Raw genomic sequence first — 12,120 nt, forward strand, 5'->3', positions numbered from 1 at the left:
AAGGCATATACTGCCACTTTCTTAGACAGTGAAGGCATTTGACAGGGTGCCACATGATAAGCTGATATTTAAGTTGCAGCACATGGGTCTGGATGTCAGATTGGTCAACTGGATTCAGGATTGGCTGTCCGATAGGTATCAAAGAGTTTTGTATGGTGGGGCAGTTTCAAGGAAGCAGAGGGTTACAAGTGGGGTCCCAGAGGGCTCAGTACTGGGACCTATATTGTTTAACCTTTATATCAATGACATTGTCAGTGGATTGCAAGGGGATATTCAGTTGTTTGTAGATGATGCGAAGCTGGGAAGGATTATTAGTAAGAGTGCAGACATGGTTGCCCTGCAAGAGAATTTGAATAAGCTAGATGGGCAAATGAATGGGGAGTGTCAGTTTAATGCAGCAAAATGTAAGGTCTTGAGGTTTGGGAAACATCGATGGGACACCTGCATACTCTATGGGAGGAGTTATACTGGAGGAAATAGGGGAGACAAGAGATCTGAGGTTGATGATTGATAGAAACCTGAAATTTAGGGGACATATTGCAAAGGTGGTGAAGGTAACACAGAGGATTGCTGCAATAAGGAGAAGGACACTGACCTGCAGAGATAAAACAGTTATCATTCGGTTGTATAAGACCCTGATCAGACCACACTTAGACTATTGTTCTCAGATTTGGTCCCCAGGATTTGAAGGGGACAAATTAACTGTGGAAAGGGTATAAAGGCGGATAACAAAGATGGTTTCAGGACTGTACAATGATAGTTATGAGAATTGGCTGAGGGAATGTGGTCTGCAGAGTTTGGTGGATAGAAGAAGGAGAGGTGATATGATTGAGACTTTTAAACTGTTGAGAGGTGGTTACAGGGTTGACACTGGGGAGTTCTTTTGCTTGGTTGAACAGCAGGAAGGAGTGACAAGAGGCCATCCCTGAAAGTTATGAAAGGAAACTGTGAGCAAGAGGGTGAGGAGTGGTTTCTTTGCATGGAGGGTGGTTGAACCATGGAATGCATTGCCTGATGGAGTGGTGAGAGTGAGAACGGTCAGTGAGTTCAAGGAGTGGTATGATAGACTTTGTGTTTCTTAGGGGGGGGGGACCTTCCCCTCGATGAGTCTTGATAGACTTTGTGTTTCTTAGGAAGGACCTCCCATGACGAGTCTTTTGACTCCACGGAGGCCTGAATAATAATAATTTTAATCGAAACAACTGTCTCACTATTTCAAAAGTTTGGGAAATTGTTATCCTCAATTATATTAAATAAATTTAGCTGTTATATTTTAATTTAATTAGTTTTAATTTCAGCTCATTAGTTTTAAGCCATGAACATGCAACTGTATATGTAGAAGGATTCCGATCTAAGCATTTTTTTTTTTTAATTCGACTCCTATTGTTGCTCGAAAATTGTGCTGATGATGTCTTATGATACATAAGGCAAAATATTTCCATAATAAAAAGTCGTTTACTATATCATTCATGTTACTATATAGTTATGGATACCCCTCCAGGTTTCACTATATAACAAAGTTTCCTCAATGTGTTGTAATCTTTGTATCCCAAATTGCATAACTTTATTCTTTAAATAGACATTCATTGTGTTTTGCCAATACCGTCAGCTTATTCAAATCATTTTGCAAGCTCACTACATCACCTTGATTAACTATTACCCTACCGAACTTTTCGTCATCAGCAAAGAACTAAATATCTGACTTCAAATAAATTCCTATGTCTTTTATGTACAAATTAAACAGCAATGGTCCAAGCACAGAGCACTATGGCACACCACTAGTCACCTGCCTTTTCCTGGATTCTGCTTCTCTATATACTACTTTTTGGTAGCTGTCCATAAGCCACCCTTTTATCCATATCACCTGTTTCATATCTATCCCCATTTGTTATATTTTACATAATAGTTCCATGTGGTATCCTGACAAATGTCTTTGAAAAAATGAGCGGTATTATCATGTAGCCATTCCCTTTATCGAACTCAGCTGTTACTCTGTTATAAAAAGTTAGTAGATTAATAAGGAATGACCAATCCTTCAGAAATTCTGTGCCTCGTAAGAATATCAAATTCTTATCTACCCATTCTTGAATTCTCTTTTTGCCCAACCTTTCCAGTACTTTTACCACCACTCTGGAGATACTGATTAGTCTATAATTTGACTGAGAGGAATTAATTTGCCCTCTTTTCACTCTCTTGGGATTTTGAAAGAGCTGAGACTTAAATTAAACAGCCTAATCAAAGGCAACACCAGTTCCCCAGCACATTCTCTTAAAATACAAGCGGATAACCTATGCAAATGCACAGCTATCTTTTCATTCAGATTCTGCAATATCCTAAGGACTTCCAAATTCAAGTATCCCTGCTCTGACATCAGTCCCTTTCTCCTCTGCATAATGATATCTTCACTGGGGTGATATAAACTTGTAAATTGGTCACTCAGTAGCTCAATAATTTTTTTCTGCATCTGTTACCTCTGTGCCATCTGCACTCATTAAAGTTATCCTTCCGTAGTCATTTTTCCTCTTACTTGCCACATAATGTGGGGGATTAAAAAACAAAAAACTCTTTGGGAATTCGTTTTGTTTACTCATCTGTTGGTCATCTTTTTACTTATATACTCTCCACAGCATTTTTTTTTCCCAGCTCATTCTTAATGATATTACTCATCCATCTAACTCTCACCTAATTAACCCTCCTGACCTTGGGTATATAGTGTGATATTGTTCCTCCAGATACACCTTGATTTTCTACTATTCATTTTCTATTATTTCATTCTTGCTGCCACCCATACTACATGCCATTCACAACTGAATCTTCTCCCATTTCATCTTTCAACTTATCACTTTCTTATTCTGCTCATACTACTGCACTCACTCTCAAAATATGAAACGCCTCACCGGTTTCATTCTCCATCCACAGATCTTTCCATTCTATTAAGTACAAACAAAATCTTGTCAAATTTGCCCACCATTGTTTTACACATTGCATTATTCTCAAGAAAAATATAGAAGGAAGATTGCTGCTGATAACAGAATAAAGGTGGTGATAACTTGGAAAAAAAAAGTGGGTTTGAGGCTGTAATTAGATGATGCAATTATCTGGGGTGTAGGAAGTTCAAAAATAAATGATTATATCATTAAATAGCAGATCTTTGGTGGATACAAGGTATATAATCATTACAAGTGACTAATTATTAGGACAGATTTGTTGTAAGAAATAGTTGACATGAGAAAAGAAAAGGAATTCATAAAGTTGAGAGGCATCTTCCAGTTATTTGGTGGAGGGAAATTTAAGTCACTAGATGTGGTTATATCATTACAGAAAGTTGCCATAAATGTGATGCATTTTACTGCTAATTGGTGAGAGTGATCATGCAGCTGCAACCTGGAAGATTGCTAGGTTAAGAAGAGTTAGATTATAGGATAAAGGAATCAGGAGACAAATATAGAAGATAGTGGGTGCAGTGTGATGATTGCAAATAAAGAAAGAAAAAATGAGAACACATGAAGTATTGAAGGATGGTGATGGAACATCTGACTGCATTTCAAGAATTTAGAATAATTGATTATTATTATTCAGGTTTCCATTGAGTCAAAAGACTCATTGTGGAGGTCCTTCTCAGGAAACACAGTCTATCATAACCACTCATTGATCATTCTTGCTCTAACCACTCTCTCAGGCAATGCATTCCACAATTCAACCACCCTCCACGCAAAAAAACCACTCCTCACTCTCTTGCTCGCAGTCCTTTCGTAACTTCCAGGGATGGCCCCTTGTCATCGCTCCTTCTCGCCATTCCACCAAGCAAAAGAACTCCATAATGTCTACCCTTTAACTGCCTCTCAACAGTTTAAAAGTCTCGATCATATCACCTTTCCTTCTATCCACCAAACTCTGCAGTCCACATTCCCTCAGTCAATCCTCGTAACTGACATTGTACAGTCCTGAAACCGTTTTTGTTATCTGCCTCTGTACCTTTTCCACAGTTAATTTATCCCCTTCAAATCCTGGGGACCAAATTTGAGAACAGTAGTCTGTGGTCTGATCAGGGTCTTATACAACAAAATGATAACTCTTTTATCTCTGCAGGTCAGCATCCTTCTCAGTATTGCAGCACTCCTCTGGGTTACCTTCACCATCTTTGCAATATTCTCCTTGAATTTCAGTTTTCTATCAATCATCACCCCCAGATCTCTTGTCTCCTCTAATTCCTCCAGTATAGCTCCTCCAGTCGAGTATGCATCCTCCCATCGATGGATCCCAGATTTCAAGACTTTACATTTTGCTGCATTAAACTGACACCTCCAATTCATTTGCCCATCTGTCTAGTTTATTCAAATCCTCTTGCAGGGCTGCCACATCTGCAGTATTACTGATAACCCTTCCCAGCTTCACATCATCTGCAAAGAACTGAATATCTCCTTGCAATCCGTTGATAATCTCATTGATATAAAGGTTGGAACAATACAGATACCAGTACTTGAGCCCTGTGGAAACTCACTTGAAACCTTCTGCTTCCTTGATATTGCCCCACTATACACAACTCTCTGATACCTATCAGACAGCCAATCCTGAATCCATTTGACTAACCTGACATTTAAGCCCATGTGCTGCAAGTTAAATATCAGCTTATCATGTGGCACCCTGTCAAATGCCTTTGAAAATAAAAAAAAAAATGGCAGTAATTGCCTTTCCCTCATCAACTGCTCTTGTCACTTTATTATAAAAGGCAATCGTATTACTAAAGCAAGAGTGCCTCTTAACAAATCCATGTTGGTTCTCACAGATGACATTACCCCTCATCTGCCCAACACTGTATATAGTCTCTCACTAATTTCTCCAAGACCTTAACAACTACTGATGACACACAAACTGGCCTATAATTGGACACCTCCCTTGTGCAGTGGCACTATCTTACCTTCTTTCCATTCCTTGGGTACCTTTCTCGCAGCCAAACTTTTATTAAAGAGCTAGGTCAACGGAGCTGTCAGTTCTTTAGCACATTCTCTCAAAATCCATGGTGAATACCATCCAGTCCCACAGCTTTACTGGTGGGAATTAAATTGATACAAGATTCTGGATGATTTACATTTTCTTCTGTTATCACCATGTTGCTTATTAGAGGTAGTGACTTAAGTTCTCTTCTTGGTCTCTGGAGTAGGTTTACAGATTATCTGATCTTTAGCCCATCTTTGGTACTAATGTATGATAGGTGATGAATGAAACTTTCTTGTATGCACATAAAAATTTTTGAAAAAAATTGATATTAGAGTATATTTGGAGGAGGGAGAAAAAAGATGAAAAATTCATAAACACTGGCTAGAAAATTCAGGTATGATGTTGGGGGGAGGGGATTCTAAATATTGAAATGTGTGGCATTTTATAAAAAAACATAGCTTAGATAAAATATGAATTATTTTTTTTCCACTGAATATGCCTTTTTTTTTTTAAAATATGGTTTTCACCTATGAAAGTGTTTTAACCTATAGTACTTATGCCGTGGATGAGTTAGGGATTATTTTTCTGTTTTTGCATTTTTTTTAAATTTAATTTATTACATAGTCTGGAAACCTTGTTCTAGAAACCAAGCATGGAACTTTTCTTTTCAAACTAGTTCAGGCCTTCAACAATAAGTGGAGAATTAGTCTCACACCAGGTGATGAAATTCATCTGCCACCTAAAGACAATTGCAAACATCTATACCCAAGGTGAGGTTTGAACCTTGAAACTATTGGTTGGAGAGCAGAAAAGCTAACAACTTTGCCAACCAGGCTAGCAACTTGACACCATCTCACTTCATTCGCTTTCTTTTTCTGTTTTTAATGGGTTTTTTCGCATTAGAGAAACATTGTGATGTCATACACAAGAAAGGAGAGGATGCTGTATATATAAAAAAAAAAAAAAAAAAAAAAAAAAAAAAAGGTTGAAGGGCCACTAGGCTTCCAGGGAATCGGAAAAAACTTTGAAATTCTTTGTCTAGTGATTTCCATAGAATGCAGTGTCTCTTGAAAGGGTGTCTTCTTCTTTGAGTGCCATCTCCTATCGGAGGTCGGCGACCACCTTAGCAAATTTTGAACGATTCTCAGCTATTCTGAGCAGTCTCTCAGAGTTCATACCAGTCCACTGTCTGATATCTGCCAGCCAAGATTTTCTTTGTCTTCCTTGTCCTCTTCTTCCATTTATCTTCCCTTTTATAATCAATTGAAGTATCTTATATTTTTCATTACGAAGTAGGTGACCAAGATATGCAGTTTTCCTTCTTTTTATGGTATCTAAAAGTTCACGTGATTTCCCCATTTGTTCCAGTACTTCCTGATTGGATGTTTTTGCTGTCCATGGGATTTTTAACATTGGTCTGTATAACCACATCTCAAAGGCTTCAAGTCTTTTTATTGATGTTGTCTTCAAGGTCCAAGTTTCTGCACCGTACAGCAGTACAGACCATACATAGCATTTAACCATGCGTGCTCTAAGTTTAAACTGCGGTTACACAGTGTTGGTTTCATCAAGATAAAATGTTTTCTTGCCATTTCAATTCTAACTTTTATTTCCATTTCTGGATTGCACTCTTCATTTAACCAGCATCCGAGATATTTAAACTTTGCCACTCTTTCTATTTGTTTCCTATTTAAAGAAAGTGCTGAATTAAGAATCGGTTTCTTACTTATGACCATGAATTTAGTTTTGGTGATATTTATTTTTAATCCTATTTTTTCACTCTCTGCATTTATTAGTTCCAAAAGATTTTGAAGATCCTGAATATTGTCAGCCAGAAGAGCTGTATCATCGGCATATCGGCTGATGATTTCACCATTTACACTAATCCCTTCCTTTCTTCCTTCCAAGACTTTTTGAAATATGGCTTCTGAGTAGATCTTAAAAAGAAGAGGTGACAGCACACATCCTTGCCTTACTCCTCGTTTGATGTTAATGGAGCCTGTAATAATGTCATCAACTTGAACAGATGCCTTTTGGTTCCAATATAAGGTTTCAATGATCCTGATGTCTTTACCATCTAATCCAATTCTTTTTAATAGTACAATCATTTTAGCATGTTGGACTTTGTCAAATGCTTTCTCGAAGTCGATGAAGCAAATGAATATTACTTTGTTTTGGTCAATACATTTTTGAAATAAGATCTGAGAACAGAAAAGGGCCTCTCTTGTTCCCAAGCCATTTCTAAAGCCGAATTGGGTATCACTGATAGTGTCTTCACATTTTCTGTATATTCTTTTTTGAATTATTTTAAACATTTTGAGAATGTGACTCATTAGGCTGATCATTCTATAGTCATTACAAGTTTTTCGCATTTACTTTTTTAGGTAGCATGATGAAGGTCGACTGTAACCAGTCTTGAGGAATTATGCCTGTATCGTAGATCTTATTAAATAGCTTTACTAATATGTTAATGTTGTCACCTTCTAATAACTTTACTATTTCTGCTGGTATTCTATCTGAAAGGGTGTGAGGATGAAAATTAATGAGTTTAATGGAGTGGTTTAATATTTTGTCTGAGATGGACTCTACATGAGTCTTGTGACTTCATGGAAATCCTGAATAATAATCCTTAATAATAATATTTATTTTTCAGGCAACCTTGTCAGCAAGACTCTCTGACCAAGCCAAAAGGATAGTAAAGCTGGAAAACAGTTTGGCTTTGCCTGTATCATCAAGAATACAGGTAAGAAGTTCATATTTATTTGAAATTGGTCTTTGAATGTGAATATAAACAAAATAGTGACATTAACAATATTTAACTATGGCATAAGTATACTTTTCTACTTAATATATTAAAGGCAAGTGTTAAGTTTGCAGATGGCAGTTGAAATGTTAACAGACTTCCATGGAATCAAGACTCATTGCGAGATCTCTCTCTCTCACACATCTCATCAAACTAAGCCTTAAATGCATTCGTCATTTCTGCACTTGGCTATGCATTCCATTCTCAATGCATGAAAACTAATCTCATTCCCCCATCGCTCACCCATCTCCTTCCATTCTATGAAACTTCCTGAACATTAATCTGATAAATACTCCCTTACCTTAAATGTCTCAATCATCAAGTGTTGTTGATGATAAAGAGTTATGTCCATACAAAGTAGAGATGCAAGAGAGAAACAGTGTCAGTGGTTTAAAAGGTAGTATGGTGTGAGATATAGGTAAGAAGAATGAAATACTTGGTTCATTGTTGTTATAGATCTGGTAATGTGAACTGTAGTGACTATGAAATATATAATCAAATTAGCCAAGCAAATAAGAAAAGGGTGATAATTATGGCAATATAAACTGGGATGATGAGATAGCAACTGGAAGTCAAGAAAATGACTTGAGTTTTTAAGGGACAACTGCCTTAGGTGAGGAGGTGTCAAATCACCCTCCAGTTGGAGAGAGTGGCCATGAAGTGATTACCTGGGTGGTTGCAGCAGGTGAGAAAAGGGTATATGTGGAACTAAGGGGCTAGTGATGATGCAGAGCTCAGGAGACAGATTGCAGATGTAGCATGGAATGAGGAGTTAACTGGAAAAGAGATCAATGCAGGTTGAGGGATATTCGATAACTATCTAGTAGAAGCACTGTCTAAATGTATTCTAAGCGTCAGAAGGTTAAATAAGGTATGTGTGAAATGGATAAATAATGAGATTAAACATGCAATACAGAGAAAAAAAAGCATTATGGAGGCAGCATAAAAGAAGGGGTAATAACCAATTCCATGAGAATTACAAAGATCAGTCAAGAATCCTGATCTTTGTAAGAATCCTAGGGAGTTTTTTCGATATATAGCCAGCAAAAAAAAAAAAAAAAAAAGAATAATTATGGAAGGATGAAATTGATTGGAGAAAATGGAATAAGAATGACTGTTGCAGAAGATATAGTGGAGGTACTTAATGAGCAGTTCATAAAGGTCTTTCATTCACGTGAATGTGACATCATGGAGAGATTGAGAGTAGGTGATGATGGGAAGGAGAAACTTACTGTAAGTGAACAAGAGGTGTGTGGGGAATTGACCAAACGTGATGTTAATAAGGCTGTCGGACTTGATAATATATTACCATGTATTCTGAAGGAATGTGCCAGGGAGATTACATCTGCCTTGACATATTTTTTAATATGAGTCTTGCACTGGGTCGAGTTCTAAATGACTGGAAGGAGGGCAAAATTATACCAGTTCATAATTGAGGTGATAGAACTCAAGCATCAAATTATAGGCCCATCTGTGTGTCAAATGTTGTGGTGAAGTTGGAGAAGCTGGTGAGAACTAGGATCCAGAATTGGGTTGACAATAATGGTATTATCTTTGATGGACAGCATGGATTTGCTAAAGGGAGGTCATGTTTTAGTAATCTATTTACTTTTTACAATAAAGTGACAGCTTCCTCGGACAGAGGAGAGTGATACACAGTAGTATATTTACATTTGGCAAAGGCTTTTGATACATTACTGCATGATAAGTTGATAGTCAAACTAGATCGGATGGGATTGAATATTAGATTAGTGCATTGGATCGGAGACTGGCTATCTGACAGGCAAATTGTGTATGGGGAGAGCAATATCCCAGAAGAGGAAAGCCACTATGTTAATGATATTGGCAAAGATTTGGATGGGGATATTCAGTTGCTTGCAGATGATGCAAAGTTGGGATGAACTATGAAGATTATAGAAGCCTTACAAGAAGACTTGAATAAATTGAGTGAATGGGCACGGGAATCAGGATGCAAATTCAGTGTTGCAAAATATAAGGTTTTAAAATATGGGAAACAAAGATGGGATGTAGAATTTACTTTTGGTGAGGATATATATTGTTGGAGGTGAAGGAAATAAGAGATCTTGGGGTGATGGGATAAGGATGTAAAATTTAAAGGACATGTTGCAAAATTATGAGGACAACACAGCACATTCTGGCAATGATGTGGAGGACACTGACTTTCATGGAGATTCTTGTTCCATTGTATAAGGCTTTCATTAGGCCACACATGAACTACTGTGCACAGATTTGGGCACCTAGTTTTCACCTAGATGTTGGAAAGGTTCCTGAGGCAGCTGACTAAGGTAGTTTTTGATCTGGAATGTCAAATATGAGGAAAGGTTGAAGAGTATTTGATAGTAGGAAGTTGGGTGATATGATAGAGACAAGTTAGTAAAGTGTTTTTCTAGGATCAATGTTGGAGAGGTTTTACAGACAACAGTTAGAGATCAAGGGAGAATCAGAGGTCATCCCTGGAAGCTGTATAAGGAGGGTACAAGCAGGGGAGTGAGAAACAGGTTTTTTGCATGCAGAGTTGTGAATGATTGGAATGCCTTACCTGAGAGTGTGGTGTCTGCAGAGAATTTGAGTGTTTAAGGTATGGTATGATGAGCTGTGTGTATGACAAAAGGACTTCCTAGATGAGTCTTTGAATCCATGGAGTCTTGGGATGGTGATGATGATAATAATATATCCCCTCATTCTTTTTCTGCTCCTCACTAGACTCTGCAAATTGCATTTATTCGATTTTTCTTCATTGTGTTCCAGGGAGTAGAAACCACATGAATCAATTTCTGACCCTTTGCAATATGTCTTCATACTTTTGAAAGCCAAATCTGTGCACAGTAATCCATATACAATTTTATTAAGGCCTTATGTATTGGAAAAATAATCTTCTATGTGTCACTATCCTCTGCATTATTGCTATTATCTGTTTTGCTGTCTTCACAATTTTAGCAATGTCCCCCCAGAATTTTAGGTCTGTATCTACCATCTCCTCCCCCCCCCCCCTCACCAGATCCTATATATTCTCAAACTCCTCTAAGATATCCCTACAGTTGTGTAATTTGCATCCTGTCGTTGCTTCTTGAATTTTAAAACTTTACACTTTACAACATTGAACAGTTAGCCCCACTTATTTGTCCATTCACCATATCTATTTCTAGTAAAGCCATGACATCTACATTAGTATTGATAGTTTTTTCTAATTTTGCATTATCTACAAACAACTGCATAACTAGATGAAAACAGAGATGAATGTGGTAGAAGTATTAAGGATATAGTTTCATGCATGAGTTCTAAAAGGTGCAGAAGAATTAGCATCCCTAATCTGTTTAACTAGTCTTTACATGTGCATGATTCCTGTTGCTGATGCAAGCAATTATAGACCATCTATATATCTCTGGAGTAGTTATTATATTAACTGACTGATTAGGACCTACTTCCAGAAGTGGTAGATAACTCTGTGATCTTTTGTAGAAGACAACATTGGTAAGTCTTATTTTAGCAATCTGTTCATATTGTTCAAAGTCCAATATCTAAGAGGATATACCACAATACTGTGTATATCCTCAATATACTGTCACAATACTGTGTATATAAGAAAGGAAGCTGCCAAGTGCAAGATCATACTATAGGGTTCTGTATCTGTTTATCTTCTATAATAATGATATTGGTAATGGTCTAGAGAAGGGAACTCAAACGCAGCAGAGGGCCAGTCAATTAGATGTATATCAGACTCTGGCCATATTCAATATTATTCTGAACATAAACTTTAAAAAAGAAAGGCTTTAATGGACCTTTTGTTGCCATGCCTTTACGACTTATGTAAACACATTTTACACCATTATTTAAATTTATAACCATTTTTATTTTTAAATTTTAAAAATGCAAGTTTAGGAAATATGAGTTCAATTACATTTTATTCATACTTCAAGAAAATTATTTAAATATATAAACATCTTTATTTTTGTAAGTCAAAATTGTCTGAGTCCTTTTTTTTAATTTGATTTTGATCCTGAGACCTGACATCTTTTCCTCTGTACTAACATATCTGCTTTTTCGTTTTGTGTTGCAATATTGAAGTATTGCATTTAATCTAGAATCTTTTATCTGCGAGCGGAACTTTGACTTATTCAGTTTCATAATTGAAAATAACTGCTCGCATACACAGATGCTTCCAAAGATTAACAACATTTTGGCACAATAAATTTTATATTTGGGATATTTACTGCCGAGGTATTTATAAAAATTTGGTATGCCAACTTCGTTATATTTATTTTTTAGTTCAGTATTGCACTGGAGTTCAATTACTTCCATTTGTAATTCTTCAACATTTTCAATATTAATTAAAAAAGGTGAACTGAATAATAATTCAT

At 36.7% G+C, this 12,120-nt stretch overlaps 1 protein-coding gene across 1 annotated transcript in view; it reads left to right on the forward strand.

Annotated features, from left to right (window-relative positions):
* The window catches only part of LOC150094090 (dixin-like), a 334,744-nt gene that overhangs the window by 251,968 nt on the left and 70,656 nt on the right, over positions 1–12,120 (forward strand). The window contains exon 13 of the mRNA XM_090412948.1: positions 7,592–7,681. Coding sequence (XP_090269074.1) covers positions 7,592–7,681 — 90 coding nt within the window. The remainder of the gene's footprint in view (positions 1–7,591; positions 7,682–12,120) is intronic.

Source organism: Typopeltis vanoorti, chromosome 23 (assembly GCF_054136105.1).
Source record: "Typopeltis vanoorti isolate ZY-2024b chromosome 23, IOZ_Tvanoo_1.0, whole genome shotgun sequence".
Lineage (NCBI taxonomy): Eukaryota > Metazoa > Arthropoda > Arachnida > Uropygi > Thelyphonidae > Typopeltis > Typopeltis vanoorti.